The sequence below is a fragment of the Carassius gibelio genome, chromosome B14 (assembly GCF_023724105.1).
Source record: "Carassius gibelio isolate Cgi1373 ecotype wild population from Czech Republic chromosome B14, carGib1.2-hapl.c, whole genome shotgun sequence".
In the NCBI taxonomy this organism is placed as follows: domain Eukaryota; kingdom Metazoa; phylum Chordata; class Actinopteri; order Cypriniformes; family Cyprinidae; genus Carassius; species Carassius gibelio.
In genome coordinates, this window is record NC_068409.1 from 15201619 (window position 1) to 15219195 (window position 17577).

The following is a 17577-nucleotide window of genomic DNA, read 5'->3' on the forward strand; positions in this document are numbered from 1 at the left end:
CTTGAAAATTTGGTTTTTCTGTCAAAAGAAAAAAATACATTTATTCAAATTTAATTATCATGTAATTTAACATGATTGTAATAATATTTCACAATATTACTATTTTTTGTTTGTTTTTTATCTTTATTATTATTTTTTTTTTGAAATAAATAAAGGTAACACTTTAGTATGTGGACCAATTCTCTTTATTAACTAGTTACTTATTGTCATGTATATTATTAACATATTGGCTGTTTATTAGTGCTTATAAAGCACATATTATATGTCCCTGATCCCACCCAATACCTAAACTTATTAACTACCTTACCAACTATAAACAAGCAGGGAATTAACTGTTTACTGGGGTTTAGTTAATGGTTTATTAATAGTGAGAATTTGACCTTAAAATAAAGTGTGACCTAAATAAATAAGTGCTACCTAAGGCCCATTTCTAAATATAGGCTTGTGTAAAAAGCAAGAGCAGCACCGTTTTTAATGCCTTTTTGGAACATAATTATACATTAACATTTTGTGTTAATTCTCTCTCTTTTACTGCTCTTTAATGCTTCCTGTAACTTATTTCAGGTATCTTCAGCACAACCGAATTAAAGCAGTGCACCCACATGCTTTCAGAGGCCTTTACAATCTGACAAGACTGTGAGTCAGCAGACATTTCTATTGCCCCTTCAAAAATTGTACAATTTTAATCAGCCTCATTTGCTGAGTGTGATGAATGGGTTTGCAGTGAATGTTAGATGGTTTAGTTTGCCTTTTATACGTAATTTTTTTTATAGGCAAATTGATTTTAAAATGCTTTCGGCTATTTTCAGACGGCTGTAATGTATTATTTTCTCAGGTATCTGAGTTATAATCGAATTACCACCCTACTTCCCGACGTGTTCCAGGATTTGCACAAACTAGAATGGCTGTAAGTGTTTTTTGTCATTCTCCCGTTTGCATTATAAATGTCAGCTAAATGAAAATGGGTTTTCTCAATCTGTAGTGGCACATGGATCAATAAAACTTCTATAATGCTGAGGACTGACCACATAGTCCATGCAAAACGGATGTAATTTCCTTGTGATATCAGGAGTGTTTTCTTTAGCAGTCATTACATTAGCAGTCACTGAGGATCTGCACTAAAGAAACACAAGTGATTGAACTTCCATCACACATCTAATTGAATGCCATTGAATTATGGTTCATAACACTTATGCATAAATTAGTGTCCCCTAAACATATATTGGCCAAAGCACTTCAGTTTATGAAGCTTCAGTGTTTTTAATGAGCTCTTTTCCCCCCCCCCGAAGGATTCTGGAGAACAACAATATTCATCACATCTCTTCTTTGACCTTCTCTGGTTTGCGCTCCCTCGTGCTTCTGTAAGTTTCAGGCTGTTGCTGTTTTGGTGTAAATCTTATAGTTTAACTAACTCTTCTCTAAACCGTTCTGCATTTTTATTCATTTATTTTGGTTTTCAAAATGTGCTGCCTTGCTACGTTAACTTATAAAGCTTTTGCTTGTGTGTTTCAGTGTGTTGTTGAACAATGCCCTCACGAAGCTTGATGACATTTGCCTGGAAATGCCACGATTAAATTGGCTGTAGGTTTGAATACAACGTTGTCGATAAAAACACTTATTTATTATTTATATTCTTAGTTATTATTTTATTCCCATAGTTGGAGCTTTTAGAAAGCACTTTAAAGTACATTAACAAAACAAAATCTAAATAAATGTATATTTACAATTTGTCATTTAAACTGATGTTAATCGATAAGTGATTTGTGTTTTTGTTTTCCAACTACATTTTTAATACACCCATTTTATTTTAATGTTTTTCTATTTCTGTCTCCAGAGATGTTGAGGGAAATAAGATGGAAACGGTGGGAAATGTGACCTTCAGGTCCTGTAACATGTTAACAGTCCTGTGAGTATTCCCACCCTTCCTTCACAGCTGCTCCGAAATCTCTTCCTCTTCTTCCCATTGTGCATTGAACTATCAGATGACCCTAATGTGCTCTGCGAATGTATTCGTAAAAAAAATTGGGTGCAACAGGTCATCAATTTCCATTGTGGTAAATAGGCCTTTCCATTTAATTGTCTTCTAAGACACTAAATAAAATCAGTGAATCAGTGTTTAAAACGTACTAAAAAATATTGCCAAAAAAAAGCTGAAAATTGGTGTGCAAAATACTTATTATGAATATGTTCTGAAATACGTCAACAGAGAGCCCTTGTATTTCTTTTGCTTAATCAATATTAAGTTTTCATCTCTTTTAGTCATAACTTTTTCAATCATCTGCCATATTTATGATCCTCGAGGGTGGATGGAGTAATGGTTCAGGCCCAAACAAATCTAACATTCACAGACATTTACATATATTTCATCCACAATCCATCTACATATGTTAGGGCTAAAGCATCTGGAGATGAATTATGGATTGAATATATGTAAATGCTTAAAGCTAACTGTAAAAATATTTTCAATCCGCTTCTCAACGTTTTTTCTTGGTTTTCTGTTCTTTCCTTCCCCCCTATTATGATTAGATGCCAGACGAACAGATTTTTTTTATTAACATAATTTATCATAATATTAAATAAATCATAATATAATTATATTTTCACATACTTTTGTTTAAAGGGGGCCTTTAGCCATGCAGTTGTACCCCACTGTTAATATGCATAGTTGAGGTTCTTCTTGCCAAAACACCAAAAATTAGGTCAAACATATTTTTAGGGAAAGCATTTTCCTCTCCCCAGTTCTCGCTTTTCATTTTTAATCAATGTTCTGCAGATATCAGAGCAATAGACTTCTCTTCTTTTGTTCATTTTGGAACTTATTTCAAGGATCATGGAAACATTTACATATCAAGCAGAAAAGCAATGTGTTTGGGCTTCAATTACGACTATATTGCTATATTACTGTAATTATTATAATTTCACTGATTATATAACTACAATATGACTCTGTTGATTAGAAGTCAGATACCATTTACCTTCTAAATGATCTACATATTTCCAGAGGTGTAAAATACTTGAGTTATTTTACCTGATTACTGTACTTAACTATTATTTTGAGGTATTTTACTGAAGTGCAATGTAATCTGACTACTTTGACTTAATTCTTTTTCTGAAGGGGGAACAAAAACATACTTGTTACTCCATGAAAAAGTCTTGTTACATTTTTGCATTTTATTTTCTTCCATCTTGCACACATTAAATATGGTAAACAGAAGCTGAAATGAATTTGCATGACGTCCGAGAACCAATGATGTTCGTTTGCCTGTGCGTTTCATCTTCAGTTATCACTTTAATCAGGGACATTTCTGGCTTCAGAAGTTTGCCATCAAATCTGAGGAAGCATATTGAGATGCGGTTGTAAAGGATAAAGTGTAAAGGGCTGTATTTTTTGTTTGACTGTGCTGCATTTGAATTGTTTTATGCACTATATAGATGTTTTGGACCTGTATCTTTTTGTTTTGTTTTGTTTTTCTACCTTTAAACAAACATTTGTTTATCTGTCTGGTAATCATAATTTTTCTACCTTTAAACAAACATTTGTTTATCTGTCTGGTAATAATTTCATGCAGTTTATTTATTTTTTCCTCTCTTGTTTTATTTTCTGTAGGTTATCTTTACTTTTATATGTTTATGTACAATTTAATGTTTTTTTTTTTTTTTTTTTACTTGTACCAATTTAAATATAATTAATTTTCACATAAGTATAATTTCAAATACTTTTTACACCCCTGGGTATTTCCTGCACATCCCATTACTCGTGTTTCTGTCCAATGTAAATGCAAATATTAATGTTTTGATAAATGTTATTTATTTATTTATTTATTTATTGTAGGGTGCTCCAGCAGAACCGCATTAGTTACATCCACGAGCAAGCTTTCTCTCTGCTTCGTAAACTGGGCGAGCTGTGAGTTCCCTTCCATTATAAATGTTTGCCAATATAATCACCACAAAATGTTCTCTGGAGTTTAGTCGTGACCCATTTCTGTTCTACTTTTTGAGAAGCTAAGCGAAAAAGAAATAAGCAAATAAAAATACAATTAAATAAATCCTCCTTGCATGGATTTCCTTATCAGTTTCAAAGTCTGGTTTGGTCTTACTCCCAGTCAGCTCGACCAGTAACGGGACGTCAGTCATCAAAGAGTTTGGCGGCAGTCTGCCTTGCGCGTCACTTCTGTCTACAGATGCATATTTGAAAGGCAGAAGGCATGAATATTTTCTTTCTCCACAGGGATTTGTCCAGTAACAGAATCGAAGCAATCCCTCCTGATCTTTTCGTCAATCTCGGAGACCTGCTTCAGCTGTGAGTCTTCCGTTTAGATGCACATTACAAACTACCCCAAACTGCTTCTAATTGCTATTACATGAGGAAATGTGGTGGGATTCTGCAAAATTGTGATTTATTTTTAGTCCAATATAATTCATGTTACAGTTCTTTTCCAGGTTAAAATAAAGGCTTATGGAAAACCACTGTTAATAATCAAACTTTAGTTTTGGTAACACTTTACGATACAGGTGCACTAATAAGCATTAATTCATTCTTAACTAATGCACAGATAATTATGAGTTAATGGATGACTCATGAAGAACAAAGAGACTTAATAGATTAAGTAATATATGAATTGCTATTAATTAAATGTTTCATTGTAGATTTATTACTTAATATCATATGGTGTTGACTATTGATGACAATTAATGTGCTAATCACCACCAATTTCCAACTGTCTGCTTTAATTATTAGCTAATGATTTTCAAAGATATCAGTATGTTCTGACTTTACTTGTTGAGGCGCATGACTGTTGTTAAAACATAATGACACATTTAATTAAAGGCAATTCATATATTAATCATAGTTAATCAGGTTAATAAGACTTTGTATTTCAAGCAGTTTTAATAATCATTAAAGAATGGTTTAGTTCTTCATGAGTCATGTATTAACTCATGATTATCTGTGCATTAAGTAAGAATAAACTGATGCATATTAGTGCACCTTTTATTGTAAAGTGTTACCGTAGTTGTTGTTGTTTGTATGATTATTAATGAAACCAAATTTTATTTTTTTTCAAAATTTATATTAATCAAATTTGTGTCTTGAGCATCAAAGCAGCATATGAGAATGATTTCTGAAGGATAATGTGATGAATGCTGCTGAAAATTCAGCTTTTTAAAATGATTTATTATATTTTTCTCATCAGTTCAGAAATAATAAATGCAATAATACATTAAAGAAGCATATTTTGTATAGTTTCTTGTATAGTTTTGTTATCAAACATGAAGATAGACCTTTAGTTTAACCTAAGTGCTTGACTCAATAAGTGTTTTACACAATATTTCATATTTCACAAAATGTGTTTATTAATTTCCATACTGTAAGTTATGTTCTTATCTAAACATTTTGATATGCTTTTTCCTACATCCGCAGACAAAGTGCCTCTGCTCTGCACAGATATAACTATAACTTTGAAATTAGAGACATATTTCCAATCAGTTGACTCTTGCCTCCTATTTGTCTGCAGGAATATTTCATATAACCCTATCACGGACCTACGCGTGGACCACTTTGACAAGCTGCATAAGTTAAAGTCACTGTAAGTCTTTTTAGAATTTTATGAAGCTGAAATAGTGGAATAGGTAAGAAGTATATTTGAAAGACACACTCCCGATTTAATACCTCTCTGGATTAAAAAAAAAAAAAAAAGAAGAAGAACACATTCACAGGAAACACCACAGAAATAGCTTGCAATTTTACTAATGTGCTGTTTGCGAGGCCCGTTTCAGCGCAGCTCAGTGGTCCTACCCAAACTTCACGCCGTGCACATTGTCTTCCCCACTACTCAACACAGGAAAAACAATCTGCTTTTAGGTCATACTTCAAAGACTTCCAGAGAGCATCTTGGGCACAAAACTGCATATTTGTGAGAAAAGGAAAAGGGAAAAGAGGGCTAAAGCATTGTAAAGTGAATACTGAAATGCTAATGATGGTGGTTTTCTAAAGAGCAACTCCTGAGAGAAAGCTTTTTTGTGTCACAGGAGCATTGAGGGAATCGAAATTGGGAACATTCACAGAAAGATGTTTGAACCTCTCAAGAACCTGACTCACATGTGAGTGCTGCTTTTTAAAACGCTTCTGCTTGCTCCGTTTCTGAAACTGAATTCAAATCTCTATTTTATGAAGTCGTCACAACGGATGTGAAATAATGAAGTGTTAAGATGAATATTTGAGATATTCTGCTGACAGCTGAACATGATTATTTGTACTTGAAAACATGAAACAAATTTTTATTCATTTATTTAAACAAATGAATCTAACTACCTTACTAATCTTTTTTTATTCTATTGTCTATTTATTATACAATTATAAAAAAGACATCTAACACTATCTTGCTCTATTCTTTTTTCTATTCTATCTGTATTATTTTTATTTATTATATTATTTAAAATCCCTTGCTACGTGTACTGTGTTTAATCTAACTGAGACTTGTTATAGCACTTATATCTTTGCTCTTTTGTTGATTTTGATTGCTTCCATTGTCCTCATTTGTAAGTCGCTTTGGATTAAAGCATCTGCTAAATGACTAAATGTAAATGTGAATGACAGGAGACCAAATGTGGAAATTTTTTTATGTTTTCACCCTGGAAAAATCCTCATTAAAAAAAGATAAGGACAAACCCTTTAGTTCTCATTCCAAAATTGTACAATAATATTTTGTATTCTATTAATTATTCATGGCATTCATTTTTCTCCATGAGCTGGTATAGTAATTGGGAGTGATTTGCCTGAATACATGAAAAAGAATTGGAGTGTTTACAATTCCCTTTCCAATTTTTCAGATACTTGAAGACCCAATATTGTGTCTTTCTGCTTTGCATATCTTGCAGTATATAATTTACACTATGAAAAATGAGAACACTCGATGAATCTTGCAAGTAATTTACAATGTTTACTCTCGGATAGAGACAGAGAGTGTGCTTTTTTGTTGACTGTGAAATATCAGTTCTGTTCGGTGTGATTCTCTCCTCTTTCCTTTTGTCTTCTCCTTTATAAACACATTTCTGAGTAAGAAGTGACGGCAAAACAGTCTCAGCAGCTCTCACGTGTTCAGTTAGACAGGGAGTTGAAGCAGAGCATTTATTAATCTTAATATTTATCTCAACTTTTATTCATACAAGTTAGTTTTGCATTTGTCAATGTTAACACATGAGACCTTATTGTAAGTTTATCTCTTTCTGTTGAAATTATTATTTATACAATTTATTGAATTATTTATTGATCATTATTATTGTATTTTTTATCAGAAGGATAGATAGATAGATAGATAGATAGATAGATAGATAGATAGATAGATAGATAGATAGATAGAAAGATAGATAGATACGATACAATACGATAGATGCGATGCGATGCGATGGATGGATGGATGGATGGATAGATAGATAGATAGATAGATAGATAGATAGATAGATAGATAGATAGATAGATATGATACGATAGATAGATAGATAGATAGACAGATAGACAGATAGATAGATAGATAGATAGATAGATAGATAGATAGATAGATAGATAGATAGATAGATAGATAGATCAACCCGATCTCATGGCAATTTGTAAATTTTTCACAAGGTGGCTTATTTGTACAATTTCATACGATTGTTGCCAAATCGTACATATTTTACGAGTTGCACAATTCGTATGAATTTGTACGAATGACCTACACCTAACCCCGCCCCTAAACCTAACCGTCACTGGGGTCATATAAAATCATACGAGTGAGGTCGTACAAATTCATACGAATAAGCCACCTCGTAAAATAAGTACAAATTGGTCGTGAGATAGCGTTGGATAGATAGATACGATATGATACGATACGATAGATGCGATGCGATGTGATTGATGGATGGATAGATAGATAGATAGATAGATAGATAGATAGATAGATAGATAGATAGATAGATAGATAGATAGATAGATAGATAGATAGATAGATAGATAGATAGATAGATTTGAGCATCATCTGACAGTTTATCTTTGTTATTGTGTTTCAGCTACTTCAAAAAGTTTCAGTATTGTGGCTATGCGCCTCACGTCCGCAGCTGCAAGCCCAATACTGATGGCATCTCTTCTTTCGAGGACCTTTTGGCCAACATCGTGCTGCGAGTCTTCGTCTGGGTTGTCTCGGCAACGACATGCTTCGGCAACATCTTTGTGATCTGCATGCGATCCTACATTCGCTCTGAAAACAAGCTCCATGCCATGTGCATCATCTCTTTATGCTGTAAGATGGCATTTTTATTCTTGAGGCATTTTAAAGTGTTGCTAAGGGTGTCAGAAGGCATTCTGGGGGCACTATATGCTGTGTTGAAGGTCGCGATGTGCTGCTCATCATCTCCTTGCGGCAAAAGCAATTTCACACATAATTAGTCTCATGCAGCTTTCTATGCAGTCTTTGTTGTTGTTGTTTTTCCTTTACCTCTAGCATTGTTCAAAATATTATTTAGCCTGTCATGAATATATATATAAAAAAATGCTTTGTGTGCGTTTAACTGGAAATTCAAGCTTTCTCGTTAAGATGAAAAAAAAACAATGCAGTTATGGAGGCTGTTCTAGTTCAGCAAGTTGATGTTGCAAACTACAGAAACAGACTGCTAGCCTAAAGGCTGCTCATAGCTGGCCAACAGCATTCAGTGCCTGGGTTTACCTGACAGTGTTCGCTCTTGACTGAAGTGCCGCCACATGTTTAATATTTTACCGTGTAAAATTCACCCATACAGTGCGCTTCCATCGCTGCACACCGAAAATGATGTTTCTTTAACACTTTTCCTAATTCATATTGTACACACTTTAGCCTTCTCCCAAAGGAAGCAGCAACCTATGAAATGAAAAGCAGTGCTTTGATTTCTGCTCTTTGATATGGGCTGAATAAGGGGGAAATCAAAGTTGTGCACTGGGCATCTGTATGCTCCGGAGAGCACTGCCGGGAGCGATTCAGATGAGTGGAAGCTCATTCAGAATACATGGAACTCAATGGCTCAGAGTGTCCACTTTGAAGTATAGATGTCACACTTAGATGTAGTAACATTTACAGTTTGTTTTTAAATTTACATTTAAATTCTTTCACTCACTAACAATAATTCTAAGGTATACAAGGAGATGTTTATCAATAAGAATGAAAAATAGGTGAGGTAAAGTGTATTATATTATTTATGCATCATAAAAATAAATAATCTTTTCATTGATGTATGGTTTGTTAGGATTTGACAATATTTGGCTGAGATACAAATATTAGAAAATCGAGAATCTGAGGGTGCAAAAACATCAAAATATTGAGAAAATCAACCTTTAAAATTGTCCAAATTAAGTTTTTAACAAAGCATATTACTAATCAAAAATTAAGTTTAGATATACTGTGTTTACGATAGGAATTTTACAAAATAACATCATATCCTAATGATTTTTTGGCATAAAAGAAAAAAATATAATTTTGACCCATGCAATGTATTTTTGGCTATTGCTACAAATATACCTGTGAGACGTAATACTGGTTTTGTGGTCCAGGCCAGGGTCACATATACACTATGGTTTTGCTGTTTAAAACAACTGTTTACTATTTTGATATATTTTAAATGTATTTATTTCTGTGATGGCAAAGCTGAATTTTCAGCAGCTGTTATGTTATGCCTGTGTTCTATAAATGTCCTTATATACTCCATGCGTATAATCTTTTGCTATTACATTAAATGGATCTATTAAAACATTTTCCTGGGTAACTTCAATACACCTCACTCCACTGAGCTGTTCCTGTAAATTGTATATTTGTAACACTTTGGATATCATTATGACCCACCATCTGCCTCAGGCATGGTCAGCTCATGCAGAGTCTTACGCCATGTGTTAAATGCTCCACAATTACCCAGTAGCTGATTGTGCCTGAATTGCTCAATATTGTTGTCTGTGGCTGTGTCAGTCAGTTTTTCGGTTAAAAGTCAAAGGGTGAGAAATGCTCTCAATTTTAAGGCACCTGGAGGGGGGAAATGGGTCAGACGTGGAAAGTGGCAGACTGGTAATATAGCCTTTTTGATTTTCAGCCTGCTTCAGTTTTCATCAAGAGTTTTTTATTATACATTGTGTAAATTTTCCTACATTTTGGAAGTTCTAACAACTTCAGGAACGCAAGTAATACATCTCAAAATTTTTAGGTACTATCAGTATATTATCATCTATTAGATTGAATCTACAGGCACAGCAGTTAGGGTAGCACTTTATTTTAAAGTCCTGTTCCTCATGTACATACTATGTACTTATTATAGTAATTACAATAACTATGTAATAACTAGGTAATAATTACCTTGTATTACCAGAACTTTCTTAGATAAATACACTGTAAGTACACTATTAGAACATGTTAGTACACGTACTGTAAAATAAAGTGCAACCGCAGTTAGAGTAAAGGTCTTTGCACACCAACTCTGAAATTGTCATCTGAAATTTTCACGTTAAAAAATAAATACGACCTCATGTTGCATAAACACTGCTTCCGAGATTTTCATCCGTAATAAAAAAAAATTGTACCAGGTTGAGTTTTGTTTTTACATTCACAGCAAGCATTTTGATAGGAAAGGATGACAAATATGAAAAAAAAAAACGCATATGAAAATTTTTCTCACTGTGCAAGGACCATAAGTTAGGGTTGAAAATATGTTAAGTTTTAAGAAATGATGCAGTGTAAGAGATCATTCAACTAAACTCAAACTTAGTTCTGTTGTTACAGTCTATTGACAACATTAAAACAGTACTAACTATTTAAAGCTACATTTAAAATAACTATCACATATTTATCTCATGTAACTTCTACAAATCATGTGCTAAACTCATCTACATGCATCTGTCCAGCTTACAAGCTCTTTCTCTGTTAAACAGGTGCAGACGGTCTGATGGGAGTCTACCTCTTCATGATAGGCTCATATGACCTGAAGTTTCGGGGCGAGTATAATCGTCACGCTCAGGCCTGGATGGATAGTGTACCCTGTCAAGTGATCGGATCCCTAGCCATGCTCTCAACCGAGGTGTCAGTTCTGCTTCTCACCTACCTCACCCTGGAGAAATACATCTGCATCGTCTACCCATTCCGATACCTGACCCCCGGCCGCAGACGCACTGTTACCATTTTGGTGGTCATCTGGATCTTGGGCTTTGTTATTGCTTTCCTGCCTCTCGCCTGTAAAGGAGTTTTCAGAAACTTCTACGGAACCAATGGAGTGTGTTTCCCTTTGCATTCTGAGCAGCCAGAGACTCTCGGAGCACAGATCTACTCCATTGTGATCTTTCTGGGTATGTGAGAATCCTTTAATTGTGTTCAAAAGACGTCCTATTAGATGATAGTGCACAACAGTCGAGTTCTGGCCTTAAAAATCCCAGTCATTTTCTCTATAGAGAGATATATTTTTAATGATTCGGTGTAAATCATTTATTACAGACCGACCATAAGCTCTGAAGTAATGGTATATGCTTTTATAGAGTCATTTCAACATTTCAAAACCATTCTCATAAACCCTCAATTGTCTTTTATGTTATAGTCTGATATATTTATATTTTGAAATATATAAATTTTTATGGAAAAATGTATCCTCATGTTCAGCAAGGCTGCAAATGTTAAATCTATGAAATATATAGTAAATGTGGTTTATTTCTGGGATGGCAAAGCTGGATTTTCAGCAGCCATCACTCCAGTCTTCAGTGTAGCACGATCTTTCAGAAATCATTCTAATATTCTGTCTCAGTGCTCAAAAAACATTTCATTACCAGTGTTTAAAACAGTTATGCTGCTTATGTTTTATACACTTTTCAGGATTGTGTGATGCCTAGAAAGTTTAATAGAACAGAAAAGAAAAAAAAAAAAATATATATATATATATATATATATATATATATATATATATATATATATATATATATATATATATATATATATATATATATATATATATATATATATATATTATGTACCTTTTATCCTTCTTTCAGTAATGTTGCCATTCTTCTCAGAGCTGATTGGTTTGGTTTAAGTCTGTTTTGATTCCCTATGGAGAAAATCAATAGAAAAAATCCACAGAGAGCGTTGAAAAAGTGTCAATGTTGCACTCAGTTAAAGCTTTTTAACACACTTGAGGAATCATAATTCCCCCTTCAAAAGTATACTTTTTATGCTAACTTTCCTGTTCTTACAGCCGTAAGAGTTATTTTTGAGCTCTTTTATTCCTGGGTATGAAACTGTTTTCTCTGTGAGTGCTCAATTTGTTTGTGTGATAGAGGTCACAGCCTGAGGTCTAAGTTTAGATTGGAAAAGAGGACTAAGGTCACTGGCGTTATTAAGACTGAAAAAATATGTGGTGGTTTCCAGCGAGACAATAACTTAATCTTTCTTGACCTGCGAGGTGTTTAAAGTGTAATGTTGTGGTGCTTATGTTTTGTCTTGAAGTCATCCTTTACATTGATGAATGCTTTTCATTGTTATAAATGATGTCAAAAACATATCCTGTTTCCAAATAGGTCTCAATCTGGTGGCCTTCCTCATCATCTTATTGTCTTATGGAAGCATGTTTTACAATATCCAGAGAACAGGAACGCAGACGACAAAATACAGCAACCACATTAAGAAAGAGCTGACCATTGCCAAACGCTTCTTCTCCATTGTCATCACCGATTCGCTCTGCTGGATTCCCATTTTCATTCTCAAGATTCTTTCACTGATGGAGGTCGAAATCCCTGGTAAGTGCTGCACAGGACTTTTAAACTCTTCAGGGCCATTCGTTTCTTCAAGGATGAGTCTGATATTGAGCTGCATGAAGCAGCATTTTTATCAGCTACAGTAATCCATCATTCTCTTTTCCTTCAGTGTCTGTAAGAGTGAAAGGGTTAATGTCATCTAAATGTGAATACAATATGAAGAACATGCTAAAGTTTTACTTCTAATTATAGCTAGAAAGATTCAAATGCTCTCAATATCTACTGTACAGTTAGTTCTCTCCCTTGTGTTTTTACAGACCTGTATGCATTGTTTCTTCAGTGGAACGCAAAAAGAGACATTTTGAGTAATGTACCGATCATTTGTTTGCATATTATTGCAATGAATAAGGGCTAGAGTTTTAAAGCTTTAAAAATGGCATAAAACTGCAGTTACTATGGCTATATTCCAAGTCATCTGAAGTTACGACTAACAGCTCTGCATGAGAAACTCTGAAGGTTGTCATTTACTGATGATCCTTCCCTCCAGTGAGCAGCTACGTTCTAGAACTGGATCGAGTCAGATTTCGCAAACTGATTCACTGAACAAATTTGACTTGACTTTAGAAGACTAGGCTTAAATTATAGTGCACAAATCATGTGGGCTACTTTAATAAAAAAATAAAAAAATAAACTTTTGTGTGGCACTAAAGAAAGAAAGTCATACCGGTTTTGAACAACTTGAGTGTAAACAATGAAAGAATTGTATTTTTGGAATGAGCTGTGCTCCTTCCATCCGCGTAATATTCCGAAAGTGGCTGGGAAAATGACACTGTCCTTCATTATGATCGCTGAACCCAAGCTATATTTTCTAGGACACTTCACTGAAAGATTGTACTTTTCGTTCCGAACCTCTATTTGAATGATGATATTTCTAGAGATAATTAATGGGCAGTTGAGAAAATGATTTTTCATAGAAAAGCAATCAGCAAAAAATGAGAAGTGGTATCAACTCTCAATGCATAATTTTCCCCCCATTATTCTTCTCGAATGAACCCTCTTTAGGAACCATCAGCTCATGGGTCGTCATCTTTATTCTCCCGATCAACAGCGCTCTCAACCCCATCTTGTACACGCTGACCACGCGGCCCTTCAAAGAGACACTGCTGCAGGTGTGGTCCAACTACAGACAGCGGAGACCCCTCCTCAGCAGCCACCCGGCTCATCTGCCTTCCTTTACGTGGCAGGAAATGTGGCCTCTGCAAGAGAACAGCCAAACCCTCTGCACACCGGACTACCTGGCGCATCCGTCTGAAATGTCTAACACCACCCAGTTGCTGCCCGTGGAGGGGTCGAACGGGACATGAGGGGGTCTGGTGGAGTCCTGCCATCAGCATCACGTCATGCCTCACAGCCATGGACTCATTCTGAAAGGACATACAGTTGGTTTGTATGTTTGTGGATGTTTACATGCATGTCCTCACTCAGAGCAGGGATAATAATGATGCACTGTTTGCCATCATGAGCGTGTGTTTGTTCGGGATGATATCACGAGAACGGCACAAAAACAACGACACAGAGTCCTACTGAAAAGACCTGCTGGTTTGTGCTGATTTGTGCTGGTCTATGTGGTTTACCAAGGGAAAAGAGAAAGAGCTTGTACCAGGCTGTTGATTAAGAGGATTGTCAAAAATGACAAGTCTGTCATCATTTGGTTCCACCCTCATGTGGTTTGAAACTCAGAATACAATTTTTTTTTTTTTTAAGAATCTTTCTTCTGTTTTTGTACAGTGAAAGTCAGTGGGGGCTAAAACAGTTATTGTAGTTAACTTAATGGAAGCCATTTTTGTTACTTGAAATAAGATAAATGTTAACTGAATTATGTAGCAAAAACATGAACTGATTTTAAATACTGTCCATTTTCACATATTCCTTTACTTTATTAAATCTGGTATACTAAACTTGATATACTTAAATAACTAAAAAAAATAAATAATTAAAATTCATATATATGTGAAAAAAGGAAAACTAATAAAATGACAAACTCAATAGAATTACTAAAATTGTAGTAAATTAAAAGCTAATTCAAAATATGAGATTATATATATATATATATATATATATATATATATATATATATATATATATATATATATATATATATATATATATATAAAATATATAAATATATATATATATAAATTATATAAAAAATATGTATAAATTACTCTAATTTTACACAACCATACCAATTATTTTTTACAAATTATATAGAAATGACTATAATTGTACATATACATAGAAAAAAAATAATATATATATATATATATATATATATATATATATATATATATATATATATATATATATATATATATATATATATATATATATATATATATATATATATATATATAGCAAAAAAGACCTCTAACACTAGCTTGCTCTATTCTTTTTCTATTCTATGTTTTTATTTATTTATTATATTTAAGTCACACATGCACTGGGTTAAGCTATAACTGAGACTTGTTATAGCACTTATATATCATTGCTCTTTTGTAGTTTTTGATTGCTTCCATTGTCCTCATTTTTAAGTCTCTTTGGATAAAAGCATCTGCTAAAAGAAACACACCTAAATAAATTAATGAAATAAATTAAAAACCCAATCATGAATTAACTAAAATGTCAACTAGTATACTAGAAATATTCTTGTATCTCATTGATACTAAAATAACACTAATCCACTAAGCTAAGCTCCAAATAGGATACAGGTATAGTGTCTTGGATAAAACCTCTGGATCATTCACATGAGATTGACTAAATGATGACAGAATCTTCATTTTAAGAAGCCTGCTAGGGGCATCAGTGCACCAGCATCCAAAAGACAACAGTAGGCTAGTGACCTTTTCAACAGGGACATAACAGCACAATTCATTCGATTGTACTGTATTGATAAGGCTTAATCAGTTTGTTTACAAGAAGGGACTCATCCACACGGTCTGAAATGACAGAGAAAACATAGATATGGTTAAATAATAAAAGTGTTTACTTAGTGTTCTACCATCGTTCTGTGTTACACATTAGACATTTGCCCCTGTTTGTTGTATTGATTGACATCTTGTCTATTCAGTGTTGGTGTGCAGCTAGTGTTTAAGATGTGTTTCTTGTCCAAATGAAAATGTGTTTAGCATGTTAATACCTGCTGCATTTTGTACAAAATGTACATATATATTGTATAGAATTATTTTTATCTAGCCAAACTAGTTTGGAGTTTCAGGATTTTAACAGATGTTGTAGGAGCTCTTCGGTTTCCATGAGAAATATCATTTATAATACTGTAAGGTGTGACGGCAGGAGGTATATGCCGTTGGTTTAAATAGAGATATCTGTCAGTCATGTTAATTGTTTCAAAATGTCCAATTGTTTTTATTCTTGAATCATCAGAAGGACTATATTTAGCATACAGTTTTTATGGAAATAACTCACAGTACAAATAGAAACCCATTCATAAATGATTTGATTTTAATGTTTTTTCTGAAACTGTCTGCCTGCACGCACAACAGTATCTTCTTTCAGGGAGTAAAAGATGTAAATATATGGTGGGATGAATCTCGCACATGTCCGTGAGCATGAGCAAATTCAGTCTATAACACGCTTTCATAATAATAATATTAATACCTCTTTTAAAAACCTAAAACTTAAATAGAAATATGGTTTAATTTTCATGAAATTATATATTTTATGAAATTTAATTTCAGGAAAATTCAACCCTATTTAACCATATTTATGACCTTTCAAACATTTTGCACAGTGACCGTTATTTTGATGACATTTTCTACCCCAGTTTTAATCACTATAATGCAAACAAATGTCATTCACAGCACTGTAATTTGGAATAAAATGTAATCGGAATAGTGAAGCATATTCATGATAGTTACAAATACATTTAATTGTGCAGATTTATACAGCATCAAAGTAATGAGATATTAACAAGTATCGTCTTTGATTGAGAATGATATAAACAAAATGATTACAAATTATTAAAATATATAAAGACTGAAGTTTGTTATATAGTAACCATAATTTAGAACATTTAGCTAAAAAAAAAATTGCTTTATTGTCATGCAAACAATGCTACAATTAAAAAAAAAAAAAAAAAAAAAAGGTCTTTAAGGTCCGTTTATGGTCTTAAAATACACTACCAGTCAAAAGTTTTTGAACAATGAGATTTTTTAAGTTTTCTAAAAAAAAAAAAAAAATCTTCTGCTATCTTCTGCTCACCAAGCCTGCATTTATTTGATCCTGTTATCTTTTTTTTTATACATTTTAGAATGTAACTTATTCTTGTGATTTTAAAGCTGAATAGTTAGCATCATTACTATACAATAATATTATGATTTCCTGCTAAAAAAATATTATTATTATTATTATTATTATTATGATTATTATTATTACTATGTTGAAAACCGCTGAGTATATATATTTTTTATATTTCTTTGATGAATAGAAAGTTCAGAAGAACAGCATTTATCTGAAATAGAAATCTTTTGTGATATTATAAATGTGTTTATTATCATAAATCAAATAAAATATACTGACTCCTAGCTTTTGAATATGTAGTGTGTAATGTTACAAAAGCTTTTTTATTTCAGATAAATGCTGATCTTTCTATTCATCAAAGAATCCTGAAAAAAAAAAAGTTTTAAATACTGATGCTAATAGAAAAAAAACACATTTCAAAAACGTACCGTTCAAAAACGTTTGACTAGTAGTGCATGCTTATCTTTTTGCAATATTATATCAGAATATATAATTTTTTATTTCGGGGTGAAATCTGACTTGACGTGTTTTTGTGAGAT

The 17577-nt window shown here is 33.1% G+C and overlaps 1 protein-coding gene across 1 annotated transcript in view; it reads left to right on the top strand.

The window, feature by feature from the left end:
* LOC127971051 (relaxin receptor 1-like) overlaps positions 1 to 14745 on the top strand; it is a 42139-nt gene extending 27394 nt beyond the window's left edge. Inside the window, exons 6-18 of the mRNA XM_052573813.1 lie at positions 565 to 636; positions 836 to 907; positions 1290 to 1361; positions 1513 to 1581; positions 1835 to 1906; positions 3833 to 3904; positions 4229 to 4300; positions 5514 to 5585; positions 6028 to 6099; positions 8044 to 8273; positions 10916 to 11326; positions 12545 to 12763; positions 13784 to 14745. Coding sequence (XP_052429773.1) covers positions 565 to 636; positions 836 to 907; positions 1290 to 1361; positions 1513 to 1581; positions 1835 to 1906; positions 3833 to 3904; positions 4229 to 4300; positions 5514 to 5585; positions 6028 to 6099; positions 8044 to 8273; positions 10916 to 11326; positions 12545 to 12763; positions 13784 to 14085 — 1807 coding nt within the window. The 3' untranslated portion in view covers positions 14086 to 14745. The remainder of the gene's footprint in view (positions 1 to 564; positions 637 to 835; positions 908 to 1289; positions 1362 to 1512; positions 1582 to 1834; positions 1907 to 3832; positions 3905 to 4228; positions 4301 to 5513; positions 5586 to 6027; positions 6100 to 8043; positions 8274 to 10915; positions 11327 to 12544; positions 12764 to 13783) is intronic.
* The last annotated feature ends 2832 nt before the right edge of the window (positions 14746 to 17577 follow it).